Source organism: Gracilinanus agilis, chromosome 5 (assembly GCF_016433145.1).
Source record: "Gracilinanus agilis isolate LMUSP501 chromosome 5, AgileGrace, whole genome shotgun sequence".
NCBI classification, from domain to species: Eukaryota; Metazoa; Chordata; class Mammalia; order Didelphimorphia; family Didelphidae; genus Gracilinanus; species Gracilinanus agilis.
This window is the reverse complement of record NC_058134.1, coordinates 151,689,280-151,704,303: the sequence shown is the minus strand read 5'-3', so window position 1 is coordinate 151,704,303 and position 15,024 is coordinate 151,689,280. Positions and strand designations below refer to the sequence as shown.

At 35.2% G+C, this 15,024-nt stretch overlaps 1 protein-coding gene across 1 annotated transcript in view; it reads right to left on the bottom strand.

Moving 5' to 3' along the window:
• NAMPT (nicotinamide phosphoribosyltransferase) overlaps positions 1 to 15,024 on the bottom strand; it is a 60,050-nt gene that overhangs the window by 34,695 nt on the left and 10,331 nt on the right. The window contains exons 2-3 of the mRNA XM_044677579.1: positions 2,977 to 3,133; positions 473 to 576 (exon numbers count right to left, since the gene is read on the bottom strand). Coding sequence (XP_044533514.1) covers positions 473 to 576; positions 2,977 to 3,133 — 261 coding nt within the window. The remainder of the gene's footprint in view (positions 1 to 472; positions 577 to 2,976; positions 3,134 to 15,024) is intronic.

Sequence of the window (15,024 nt, the reverse complement as noted above, 5' to 3'; positions counted from 1 at the left end):
ATATATAAAATAGGTTGCAGAATATTACAATGGCAATCTATGTACGAGAAGTGGCCTTAGGGATATTATTCAGGAAAATAGGATTTTAAAAAAAGGTCAGTTAGTTATGTAGCAAGAGTGAAGGAAAACAATTTAAATGTTGCACTGGTACCTACAAAACATAAAAAATCCTAAAGAATGGACTCTAGTATGATGGATAGGACTGTGAAAGCTCTATGAGAGAATGCAGACAAAAATCATACAGGATGAAAAGGCAGTCTTTAATAACAGAGGAAATACTTATGCTATACACCTTAATGATAGAAGATTCACTGAATTATTTTAAAATTATATTTACCCACAACAGCTTTGTCATAGTGTTTATATTCAAGACACAAAATAACTATGAATCCAAGAATTACCTTTTCATCCTAAGTCCCTTTGTGCGAGTCCTTGAATTTTTTAAAAAAAAAAATCAAAACACAATTTTTACCTCAAGAATATAATTCCATCCCTTTTCATTAAAGACATCATCTTGAAAATGCTCTCTGTAGACCTCTTTGGCTTCCTGGATTTTTTCTTTGGTCACTACTTTGCCTAAAAATAATAAACAATTCCCATTTATATTGCTAACAGGGTTTCAAGTACTATTTTTACCTAAAATGTATCTGTCATGGGGCTAGCCTCTGAAATAGTCCCCATTTTATAGAAAGAAACAAGAACTCAGAGTTTAGTTACTCATCCACAGCCAATGGCAGAGCTGGAAAAGGAACTTGGAATCTCTGACTTCTAATCTCTTGCTCTCTGAATAAAGATAAATCTTTATTTTAATAGGGGATATTATACATATATGTACATATATAATATATTCTTTTTTAAGTTTACATCATGCTTTTTACAAAAACTAAAATTGCCAATTTTTTTACAAAAACTAAATTTAATAGAGTTGATATGCAATTTAATACATATTCCCAGGTGAACCTCTCCACCCTCAACCTCCCATTTTATTTGAGAAGAGTGGAGAGAGAATTGAAATAATTCAGGAACTGGCAACAGATTAACTATTTATTTAGGTCACCAATTCTCAAACAACCCATGTCACAGGAGACTGAAAGGCATTACCATCTGATGATGTTTGGTGGTCTATATGAAGTGAGTTGTTGGATTCAGTCCTGTTCTTGGTGGACAGATGTCCACAACAAAGCCATAACACCACCTGGCAACCTTGGTTGGCACTTAGCAGAGAAGCCAAGGATTGACTGTGGTCTCTCCCAAACAGTGGTGAGGTACATTGGCAGGGCGGTGTGGGGAAAGCTTGCACTGCTATCTGTGTTGTACCTGCCCTGGGGTTAAAATAAAGGATTTCAGTCTCCAGGACTGGTAATCCAGTGACTTTCACAAATACTAATTTACCCAAATAATATAAAATTTAAATATATCTCTATTTCAAAGACGCGTTTAAGATGAAGATTTAATCAAATGCCCTCTCAGGACTTGGAAATTTCCAGTACACAAGACAGCAGTTGACTCATTAAGTACACCTGGACTCAGGGAGAGGGGTCAGTCATTGCTTATGGAAACCTCAATATTTTAGAGTTAGGTTTTCAGTTAGGATGTCCTATATGAATTATCTGGTTTTAAATGACAATTCTAAGGAAATGAGACTATTATTTGAATAGAATTTAGTATCAGAATCTGTATTCAACTCAGAAGATATTTCCATATTGGAGGATTATAAAGATTGAGATTTTTCTGAGATGTGTGAACATCTTGGCAAAAATGTTAGTCCCTTTGAGGAATATTTAAAACACTATGAGACAAAGGACAGGGTGAGAAGTATAGAGTGTGTGTATGTGGAAGTGTGGAATAAAAAATGACAATGGGAAGAGCCAAAAGGAAATGAGGGGAGGAGAGGGCAGTTAATGTTTGCACAAATATTGAAGGCTGAAATGTAAAATAATCAACCTATCTATTTTGTATTATTTCCATATTATGAGAAAGAAAATCACCCATCAATGAAGTTCAAAAAGATAGTCTTAAGATATAGAGTATTAAAATACTTATTATAATAAATTATATTTGGTATTTAGAATTAATTTTTCCAGATTAAAAACAAACTCCTTGACATGAGTTAATGGTTTATTTATATATTAGAAAAATATTAACATATGACCCATAATTTTTTTCTCCAAATTATAACTGAATTTTAAATTCCACAATTTTAGATATAAGTCCCTCCCCCCCACCCAAATTAATTCTATTGGCATTATGATAGTGGTTGCACTGAAAACTTCTTAACTTCTGGGGCTCTTGGCATTTTTTGTGTTATATACTCCCCATTGGCATTATGGGGAAGTCTATGGACTCCATCTCAGAAGAAAGTTTTTAAATGTATAAAACAAAACATATAGTATTATACTTTCAGTTACAGCAGGGGTCGGCAATGTATGGCTCTCAAGCCATATCTGGCTCTTTTGAAGGCCAGATATGGCTCTTTCTGCAGGAGCCATAAAGTCAATTTTTTTTCAGGCGCTGTTACAGGAGCCGTACTGTGAGCACTGTACGGCTCTCATGAAATTACATTTTTAAAAATGTGGCGTTTATGGCTCTCACAGCCAAAAAGGTTGCCGACCCCTGAGTTACAGGTTGGTGAAAACAAAAGATGTAAAATTTTTCCCATTCAAGTCCATGGATCCCCTGAAAAAAAATATATCTAGGGACTCCAGTAAATAACTTATTTTAATAAAGAAGTCCAGTGATAGGCAAAGATGACTAAATTAGCTGCTTGAATTGCAAAGTTTAACTACTTTATGAAAACATTTTCTTATACTGAAAAAATCAGCTGGACAAATTTAAATAAATTTGGTAAACATCAAAAATTAGGTTGTTCAAAAAATGATTTTGGTTTTCAGAATTCAGCAAGATTGGAGAAAGAATTATGAAAGATTATGTTAAAGCAGAAGCTTAAAAACATACTGGGAAAATAATAAATAATACCTTTTAAGTACTTATTAAGAATGTACTGCAACCCGTAAAATACTGTTTCCTCATATTTGACCTTCCTTACTTTGGAGTTTTCGGTCTTCTTTTCACGGCATTCAAAGTAGGAATACACTTTGCTTGTGTTGGGTGGATATTGCTTATAGTGAGTAACCTACGTGAAGAGAAGAGAATTAGTAAAAAGACACTGCTTGACATAAGCAAATATATTTATCAAAACTCGAAAATAGTTGGAAATATTTCAAAGTTTCAAAAGAGAAAGTAAGATGAAACTGTAAAGAATGCTGCATTTGGAGTTAGTTCTTGCTATTTACTACCTGTGTGACCTTAGAAAATCAGTCTCACTGGGACTCAGTTCCCTCATTTGTAAAATGAGGGGGATGGAATTAGCAAATGAATTGAGGCCATTTCCAATTCTAAATTTATGATCCCAAATAATTAAATTCGGCATATGACCACTTACTGATTACTGATCAATCTAATTATTATTCTGATTATTACTCCATATGAGGGACGAGTTTAAAATCAGCCTCAGACACCAGAGGAGTGGTCCTCTGGAAATCACTTAACCCTGTTTGCCTCAGTTTCCTCATTTGTAAAATGAGCCAGAGAAAAATGGCAAACCACTTCACTACTTTTACCAAAAGATAATCTCAAATGGGGTGGTAGGTGGTAATCGATAGTTGGTTACGGTTGAAACAAATGAATAATTGGATCCCAATATAGAACACGACATTTAGCTTTATAAATTTCTTTACAACAAACCTGTAAAGATTGGTCCCAAAACTAGGATCTTAGTAGAATAAAAAATGGAAATAAATGGAATAAAAATAAGAATAAAAAAAAAGGAAAGTGTGCACGTAGATAGCAGTTGAAAAAAATTCCTTGTATACTGGCTTCATCACTATATTAATTTTCTAATTGGGATGGGTGGTGCGCCAAGGCCTACACACACAATTAAACATCAAATCTCATTCCATGATAAAAATAAGACACATTTTTACACAAACATTTCCCCCATACGTTTAGGTGAGATTTTTCTGCTTGTTTTCAGACAAAAATTGTAAATAGTAGCCAGGCTAATTTTAAACAGAATATTATTCCAGTTCCTAAATATGCTTTGTCATATTAATAGTACCATTTTACCAATGTAAAACAAATGGAAACTCTATGTTCGTTTTCACAGCTATAAAGTAAGAATACATCAACTTGCTTCCTTAAAGAATTAGGTAGGTCATTTCTGTGGTAGAAAGGAACTTTTAAAATAAAGTACAAGGAATATTAAAAAAATTTAAGACACTTAGGTTGTTCAACTTTTATCACCAACTTCAACAAGGTTTGTGAGCTTCAAAAGGAACCTCAAAAAAAATAGTTTTTACTTTTACTTGGCATTTTAGGCAAAGATTTATATATAAGCCTGAAATTTCTTTATAGTGATAGAATATCTTACAACTTGCTTCACCCAAAATATAAACAGATATGTACATATTAAATTTTTTTTAAAAACCCATACTGTCCGTCTTAGTATTGATTCTAAGACAAAAGAGTGTCATGGGTTAGGCAACCAAATTTAAATGACTTGCCCAATGTTATACAACTGCTTAATATATTTTTAAAATTATGAAAATGAAGATTTCCAATGACAAATTATGAAAATAAACTTTTTCAACAGGGAAAAAAAGGTATATTCTCCAAATTGTATTTTTTTCTCACTGAGTTGGTGTACCTGGAAAAAAAATTCACTGGGGGTCAAACTTCTGGCCACCATTAGTTTATGTCAGAATGTAGTAAAGTATGAAGTTTTAATAACATTAAATCTAAAGAACTGGATTTGGGAGGTAGGAATCAGAGGATCTGGACTAAAGTCCTAGCTTTGTCACACAGGATGAACTTGGCAACAACTTCACTTGGATTGCATTTCTTCACAAGAATGTTGCCAGGAGTAAGAATTCTTATAAAGCATAATATACGCACACATATATGCATATCCATATAGATATATAACCAGACAAACTTGTTTCATTATTATCAGCAGCTCCCAGGGAGAAAAATCCTCTACTGATGTCAATCAACAATTGCTTTTCAATAGTCTTGGATTCACCTGGGGCACTAAGAGGTTAAGTGTTTTGCCCATGATGTCAAACCCAGTGGGTCAGATACATTCCTTGAGTCCATGTCTAATTGACTCTGAGGCCAACTCTATATTCAAGATATTATGCTGCCTCTCAAATTAGATAAAGATACAGACAAAAAAAAAGGCTATTTGGGGGCAAGTACAAAGAAACAGGCAAAGAAAAACAATCATTAATATGGTAAAATTATTTTTAAAAATATTCCTGATATATAGAAAAATCTTGCGGAAATGATTGGAATTTTGCAATCAGCTCAATTACATATGTCTGCTGATAAAGGGTAGGATAGTTTCTGTTTATAAATGTATTAACAGAAGACAAGCATAGGGCAAGGTTAAGGGTCCCTTATTTTTCTCCCATCCTCTTGACAAGCTTTTAACAGGCAGAATATAACCATTCTCGATATGATTCTAAAACTTCATTAGGCATTTAAAAGAATACTTCCTAGTAATAATACCTGTTCTATAAAGAAATAGCATTTAATAAAACCTTCATAAGAATGTCTATTCCATAAATTAAATAGCATTAAACTCCCCCCCAATATTGCCCCTACTCAAAAGTCAACTTGCATTCTGAAATAAACTCTAAAGGCAGAGACTTTTTATTTTTATTTTTTTCCTCCCCAGTGTCTAGCATTATTATAATGCTTGGCACTCAGTAGCCACTTAATGGTTATTGAATGAATGAATCCAATTTTGGAAAATCAAGTTCTTTGAAGTGGTACAGTATTTCAGTATTTACTTGAAAAAATAAAACAAGACAAATCAAATAGACTAGGCAACTTCTAACACCAAAAAATTGAACAACAAGCTCATTTCCAAGCCAGAAGTTTATTTATGTGGCAGCAAAATGACATCTGTTGGTGTTTGAATGCAGTTTTTTCTTTCTTTCTTTCTCTGTCAGGATCCATGAGTAGATCTTTTGTAGGGAACCCAGTGTAAAAACTGGCTACACAATGCATTTGAACTACTAACTGTCACTTATGAAGTAAAATTAGACGTACTAAGAGGTTAAGTGATTTGGCAAAAGGATGGAGTAGTGTACTGGATAGAACATTGAAACTGGAGTCAGGAAGGCCTGCTTTCAAATTCAGCCCTGGACACTTACTAGTTGTGTAACCCTGGGTAATTCACTTAACTTTTATTTGCCTCAGTTTCCTCAAATGTAAAATGGGGATAACTACCTAAATTGAAGGATTGCTTTAAGGGTTAAATAAAATTTGTGAAGCATTCAGCATAGTACCTGGCATATAATAGGTACTGGATAAGTGCTTATTCCCTTCCCTTCTCTTTCTTTTTTGGCCATGATCCTACAAACAATTAGAGGCAAGACTTGAATCCAGGTTTTCCTGATGCCATTGCTGGTTCTCTTTTCACTATGCATCTCTTATGGTTTTTTAAAGCCAAAAATAACTTATTTTCTAAGTTAGGATGCATAAAAGCAAGAGCTTAGTACAAATGGTCCTAAGAATATAAGCAACTTATGATTAGTCAGATGATTATCCAGTTTAAAATTTACCTGGGTTCTTGTTTTAAATTAACTTCTTTTTTATCCTTATTTTATTTCTCTTTATAACTTACATTAGGAAAGCTCACACGTCCAAGGGAAATTCACACAAATCAATTCTGCAAATTTCTAAGTAGTTGCTGCAAAATGTCAGAACTAGGAGATCATCAAGTTCAACTTACTAATTACATAGGCCAAAAAACCTTGAAATACAATAAAGTGATTTGCTTAAGGTTATAAAGCTAGTAAATAGTTCAAGGATTTGAATCCAGACTCATTCTAAATCCAAATCATCTTTGCTCCATGTCACAGGGTGTAAAAAGAAAAAGTTGTCTAACTCTTGTGAGTCTGTTCAGGGTATTTTTGGCAAAGATACTAGAGCAATTTGCCATTTCTTTCTCCAGCTCATTTTACAGAAGAGGAAACCAAGGCTTACAGGGTTGTGGCTTGCCCCAGGGTCACATAAAGTAAAAGAAATTAATGCAAACCGTGGAAATTTGTATATTATTCCCCCTCAAGTTCTACTCTGATGGTTCAGGTTTGTACAGAGGTGATCTGACACAGGGTCACTAAAGTCCCATGCAATTGGAGCTTTGGCTTTACCAAGTAGTGCTTTCAAGTGATAGATTATATGTTGCTCATAATTGAATCAGTCTAAATTTGGAGGCTCTTTGCCAGAATACCAAATTAATGTGTGTGTATGTTTTTTTTACCTGTTCCATGTTCTCCAGTAACTCATAGACAACCTGCTTATTAAAGCAGGGGGTGGAGTGACCAGCATTAATAGATTATCAGTACTGATGAAATCATATATCCTATAAGTATGGAAATAAATGAAAAATGCCCATAATAAGAAAATAATCCCATGATGGAAGGTAGTATCAGCACAGAAAACAGGAAACTAATAATAATGTTCCCTAAGGAAGGACAACTACTAATTGAGATTGACCAGTAGTTAAACTAATTATTATATGGCTGTAGCAAAGCATGCCAACGTTTGGTTCTATATAGACAAACATGGGATTAAAAACAAAGAAGAGTTGAACACACACATACAGCTCTGCATAGAAATATCTCTAACTCAATAGGAAAACAAGCAGGGATGGGGGGGGGTGGTGGTGGTGAAGAGGGAGGATAATACTCCCTCTTATTGAGGGAGAGGGAATAATTGCAAGCAAAACAAAGTTCCTGATCCTGAAAGATTAATGGTGGAGTAGGGGTAGGGAAGTAAGGGGAAGGGAGTGAGTGAGTGAGAGTGAGAGTGAGAGAGAGAGAGCGCGCACAAGCATGGGCAAAGAATCTAAGGAGGTGTCTCAAATCCCCTCTCAGGCAATTTGGGAAATGGCTGCAAATCTGGGGAACAAGCTGTGATATATGAATATAATGGAATATTTTTGCACAAAGGAAAAAAGTCAATTTCAAGAAATACTGAGCAGCATAAATTGACAAAGAAAGGGGGGCAGCTAGGTGGCTCAGTGGATTGAAAGTCAGGCCCAGAGATCAGCTGGGTTCAAATGTGGCTTCAGACACTTCCCAGCTGTGTGACTCTGGGCAAGTCACTTAACCCCCATTGCCTAGCCCTGAGAACTCTTCTGCCTTGGAACCAATATCCAGTTTTGATTCTAAGATGGAAGGTGAGGGTTTAATACATAAATCAATAATTTTTTTTTAAATTGACAGAGTGAAGTGAGCAAAACCAAGAAAACAATTTATAGGAAGATAACAGCACTGTAAGACTAATCAATATGTTGTCCAACCATATTTCCAGAGGACCCACGATGAACAATACCACCTACCTCCTGACAGATAAATGATAGGCACGAAGTACATTAAGAAACACAGAAGGACCCAGTCCCTGTTTAGATTCAGTTTTGCTCGACTATGTTTACTCATTATGAATTGTTTTTTCTTTCTCTTGGGGTCAGGGATAGAGAGGGAAGGTTAGTATTAGTAATGCCAAAAATAGGTGGATTTTATGTAACATTTTAAAAAAAATACACTAAAGAGAGAAGAAGTTCAGAAGGAAGCACAGATAAACAGGAGTTTTGAACCTAACATACAGAGACCAGTGGTTCAGTGGACGGTGCACCAGGCCTAAAGACAGGAGGTGCTCGGTTCAAATGTGACCTCAGGCACTTCCTACTATGTGACCCTGGGCAAGTCACTTAACCCCTATTGCCTAGCCCTTACCACGCTTCTGCCTTGGAACCAACATACAGTATAGATTCTAGGATAGAAGGTAAGGGTTTTTTAAAAAAAGTATGTAGTCTTTATTATATTTAAAAAAAGAACAAGTGGTATGAAACAGAAATGTGTGATTTCATGAACAATACTCTGTATTCTGTTATGGAAATGTTCTTTTATACTGTTTAAGTTCAGAATTCCAAAATGCTTTAAAAAAATAGTATATGACTTACTCCAGGAAAAAGAAGGATTATTATAAAAATTGTTAGTATAAGATGTAGCTCTTCAAATTAATCTGGTTCCTGATCATCAATAAGTACAAGAGTAATATTTTATTACGAACTAAGTAGCATCAACCAGTGCTATACATTTTTGCATACTGTAAACTTTAGTCCAAGCCTATGAAAGTAGTTTCCTTTATTATAAAGTATTACTTGAGCAATTCAACAATGGAGAACAAAAAAAAGCACTGTACCCCAGAAACTAGGTATGCTTTGATCCTTGTCTGAATTACATGTCAATTTCAAAACCACCTTATAAATATTTAAATTATATTAGCATGTTTCTGTGAAACCAAAGAACTAATTTTCTCAAAAAAAAAAAATAAATTTTTTTTAGGCCATCCCTAAATCAGGCTATCATCTAATCAATGGCTTTCCATTTCATTAATCATCTAATAAATTTAGGCTATCATCTAATCAATGGCTTTCCTAGATTAGATGGCCAAAAGTGATTGCTATCCTACTTTTCCCATTTTGTTTACCATTTAACTATTATAGGATAGGAAATATTCAGAGCCCATCATTTTATAAACCCAACCAGTAGCAAAATATTCCATTTATTTTATGAATGTCATAACAGCATATAAGAGGACCTACAGAATCACCAAGTCTGTGAAGTCATATTTTTCTTCCCAGAAAGGTAATAGAAACTGAATTATTCAAACTTGAGTGTTAGTACTAGAACTGATAAGTAGGATTCCCTCTAGCTATGGACTCCACAAAAAAAGAAATCACTGAAATGTGGTTTTGTGATAATAATTATTTCAAAATCCTTGAATGTATACTTGAGAATCTTTAAGTCCATAAAAATTTGGCATCTAGATAACATGATTTGGGAACAAATCATTTAAACTTTCTGGGCTTCAGAATTCTAGACTATAACATAAAAGGGAGGATGGAGTAAATCAATGGATCATATAATTTTCAAATATGAGAAACAGTTTTTAACATATAAAAGTTTCATGAAGCCCTAAGATAACAATTTTGCTATTAGTCTGTTGACTGAGAAAATAGAAGGCTAATATGAATTTTTAAATGCATTTTAATTTTGTTACTCATACCTATATAAATTTGAAATGCAGTAAGACATATACTATTAGGCATTGGTAGGAATGTTTGTGTATTTGTTTCTTTTTTTGTGGTTGTTGGAACTAGAGATGAAAATGTCAATGACAGTGAATAAGACCTACTCAGAGAGGTTCAGAGGCTTGTCTAGTGTCACATAGTAACTGTGAGTCGGCATTTGAACTTCTTCCTGATGTCAATTATAATACTGTACCTGATATGCTACTCTGGGTCTGTCATGAAGAAAATATTTTGTTAATCTCAGGTTCAGTCTGAAAATGGATAACGTAGGAATGGGAGTAAAAAAGTTCTCATTCTCTTTGGGTTTCTGTTCCTTGACTAAAAAGTAGATCAGGCATCTTATTTAGGACCTCCATTATATTGGGAGATTCACAAACACAAGAATGACGGGTAACTACATAGCACTTTAAATTTAGAAAAAGTTTTATTTACATCATCTCATTTATGCTTCAACAATGGTGGGCATTATAGGCGTTATTATATTATTTATATTATTTCTTTCTAAAGATAAGAAAACGGAAACCCAGTTATTTGCTGCATTTATACAGATAATTTTATTTTGGGTTCTTTTTTAGTAAGATTATAGTTCTAATTTTATACTAAAAATGGAGAAACACGGATTAGATATGCAAAATTTCACTTTATGCAAAACTTTTTAGGAATATATCTGTTAGTCAAAAATATACAAATAGTCAAAGTAACACTAATCATCTGCCAGTCATTGATGCTGCTATGTCTGTGAGGTAGAAAACAAAAACAAAGAAACTTGAAGCTTTTAGAGAATGTGTGGTTCAGAGGAAGAATTCTGAGAGAAGCTAGATTAGAATGGGGTGGGAGTAGAAGCCTAGTCAGGATTTGCCTGCATGCCCATATATACATGCCCTACCACCCACTCCAAAGATATTGTTTCCGTCACACTACCTATATTTTTTCTACTTAATTTTGTTATTGTCTGAAATCTCCCTAATTCTAAAGTTGCTTGAGCTACCATCTTCCTTTTAAGAATTCAGAATCCTGAGAAACTACTCTTTAAAACATTGTTTCTATTAAAAAATGAATTCTAAGTTGTAAAAAAGCCACTTAAGCGACTTTTTAGAATAACCTAAGTTAAAGACTAAGCATACTTGATATTGGATTTATGTAACAAATCTCTTTTAAGACTATATATTGGCCAAGTACTGTTTTTAGGTAACATGCACCTCTGATTTTTGCGGGGGGTGGGGGTGGAGGGGTTGCTTCATCTGTGTATATGATATGAGAAGATTCAATTAAGAGTTAGGCCATAATCCTGTACTGTATGCTGAAATCCAGATTAGAGAAATCAAAGTAGTCCCTTAGACAATCCTTTAAGAAAGTGTTCAATGATCAAATTCTAGGGGAGAATAAAATGTGTTCATTTTTAAGATTTCCTAATGCCAAGGTTTGCTAGTGGCCAACAAGCATGTCTCCACTAAACATCTGCCTGGCCTAGCAAACTTCAAATGTGCTCAAGTAGGGTTAATTCATTTCCTTCCCATTTTGTTGGAATGATGATTAATGCTAAAGACAAGAGGTCCTAAGGTCCTGGTACCTTGAGATTCTTAGGAGAAAAACAACCTATATTTAGGTTTATCTTACACATAAAAATGTTTAAAATCTTCTTGTTGAATAAGTGATAAAGTGTAGTACTAAGATCATCAGGTAAAGAGGTTACAGAAATAAACAAAACGCATGTAGTACAAAATAACTGTTTTAGTCTTGAATCAGCTGCCCTAAATCTGTATAAACCCAAGAGAATTTTAAGGAGGGGCTTTCACTAAAAACTAATTCTCTGTTCAAATTATGGCCATACAAACTACTCTCTGGCAATTGTTCATTATGCCTAACCAAAATAGTTGAGTTTTTAAAAGGGGAGGGCCTTTCCACTATATTAGTCGAACTATTATCTCTCAATTGCCAAGAGAAAAAGACTCAGAAGAACTGGGAATCAGCAAAGGTGACTATCAGAAATGACCATCAACGTTTAGAAAACTATTCCTACATCATTAGATTAAAAGGTATTTGCAGAATTCATAAAGTGCTAAGTTTTACATCAGCATCTAATCAAGTGTATATAAAGTTTAATAGTGAGAAGTGGCAAAGTAAAGTGGATTTGGAATTGGAAGGGCTGGGGTATAAATTTTACCTCAGATACTTGCTATGTAACTGAAAAATCAATTAACCTCCTAAGCCTCAGCTCCTTATCTGTAAAATGGGAACAAAAATAATATCTCTCTGACAAGATTGTTAGCAAACTTTAATTCTTTATATAAATGTTAGTTATTATTACAGCTACGAAATAACATGAAATTTGTTTCAAAACATTTTACTACTCGGTGTAGTGCAAAATAAGTCATCTTAGCCTTAAATGAAAAATACATTAGATAATTTCAAGAATAAAGACTATAATATAATAATATTAATTGCTGTTTATATAGCATTTATGTATATTACCTTATTTTAGCAATTGAGTTAAAAAATTTGCTAAGGAGTTCTAGAAAAAACTTCAATGTTAAAGTATACTAAGATACAGGAAAATAAACTGCTTAAAAAGTGGCATACTAGAAAGCTAAAGCAAATTGGTTTGGCTTGAAAGTCACTTGAATAAAGACCTTATAGGAACTGGAAACAGAACCTTTATTTTGTAATCCCCCATCTACAATGCATCCATTAATCAACTGTACAATTTGAGATAAGTAATTTTTTGAGTGTTTTCTTAGCTGGAAAATAAGGTGCTTATAATAAATTAGCTCTATGGTCCTATTTCAAACATCCTATAATTTTTGTTTTAAATTGTGTGCTATAAGTCTACCCTGTCAGGAGATTAGAAAAATATTAGTTTAATATAGTTTACAATTCTACTAAAAGTCATATGAATTCACATTAAGTCTATCATAAAAAATACATTATTGCAATGGGAACATTTATCCTATATTAAAATATTTAGATTTTAAAGACTAGGTTAAGAAATTAATCCTTTCAGATTTAATCACTAAAATATAACAATAGCTAACATTTATATAAGGTTTGCAAAATTATCTATACCCTGGGTCATTTGATCCCCACAACAACCCTGTGAAGTAGGTACTATTATTAGCCCCAGTTAATAAATGGGAAACTGAGGCTGAGAAAGGTTAAATGACAGCTACTAAGTGTCTGAAAAAAGTTTTAAATTCAAATCTTCCTGATTCTGCTACTCCTTCCACCAGTGGAAATTTAGACAGCACTTAGATGGTTAATAACCAAAGAAGATATCGAAAATGTTTTCACTAATCTAATGGAACTGCGACCCAGGGATTTGTATTGCTCTTGAGTAGTGAGTTATTTACCCAATATTTTTCAACATGGAAAAGCAAGGATGAACTTTGGAATCAGACCTTCTGTGCTTACTACTGTGAGACTTCGGATAAGTCACAACCTTCCTGAGCTTTACGCTTCCTCAGGAGGTTATATTATCTCTAAAATTCTTTTCAGCTCTATGATCCTACATGGTAATGAAGATTCATGCTATTCAAAAGCAGCCTTACTTTAATGATCCACCCAGGAATTTTAGGTCTCCAAAACATTTAAGTTTCAGACTCAGAAAAAAGCAACCTAGTTAAAGCCATTTGCAGGTTAAGGGCAAACAGAAGAGAAACAGTAGAATGATTTACACAATGTAAAACGTGCTTCTAAATAACTTTTAGCACTAATGAATCAGCTACAGTAGCTATGTTAAAGGAACTGTAGTTAAATATATTTAAATTACCATCTTAATGGGTTAAAACCCTACATTTCCCAAGGTGAATTTCTCCAAACAATATATTGCACGTGTCTGAAATGTCAGACTAATAAAGATGAACAATGTGTACAATAATTTATGCCAGGTTTACTCATTATCAGACATCCCTCTATATTTCTGAAAGCCTAAGCAATGGGGCAGTATCAGTACACGTGTTTAATAAGAAATACTCACTAATGGTGTGTCCTCTAGCATTAACTCCATAAGCCTTCAGTGCTCCACTAGTTTCACTTTCCTTTCCTTTCCTAACTTTCTTTTTAAAGAAGTACCAAGCCCAAGTTTCTGTCTCTTTCTGGGGCAGAGGCCACTGCTGATAATGACAGACTTAGGTGAAACAAGGAAGAATCCAGTGGATTAGAGGTAAGGGTTATAATAAGAAAGCAACCGCAATTTAAGAGACAAGCACGGGGGTAAGAAGCCAGAATCGACAGATACCCTAGCGCCCTACTCCACCACGTTCCTCCCCTATTTCCTCCCACCCCCACCCCTTCTTCCTAGAGGGGGATGTACCTGCTGATTACACAACTGCTGCCAGAGTTCAGAAACATTTGGGGGGGGGGCCTCGTTTAAAAAAGAGGAAGGTAAAAGAAAGGAAAATAAAAGTGGCTGGTTTCCCCGAAGAGAAGTCCTGGAGAGCAGGGCAACCCCTTCCCCAGAAGCCCTGCTCACCCCAGGCTACACCACCCCCGGGCTGGCTGGGGGAGGGGGGACGGCATGTGCAGATTCCCGGCCTCCCCACCACCGCCGCCGGCGCCGCAGCCGTTACCTAACTGACCCGCTTCCCCAGAAGGATGCCTGTCTTCCCTCCCCCAGGCCCTGCCTGGTAAGAAAGGAACGCATTCCTGGGGAGGCCCGGGCACGGGTCCCCAGAGGTGCGCGATCCCCTTTACCTCCCCCTCGAATGGCCTCCCACGCCCCCTCTCCCCGAACCCCGGGCCGCCCCGCCATCCCCTCCCCTCCCCTCCAGCAGGCCCCGCCTCCTCCCCATCCATCGCAGTCAGGGAGCCCCGACCTCACCTGCCCCATCTCCAGCAACAGCGGCCTCCCCGGGCCTCGG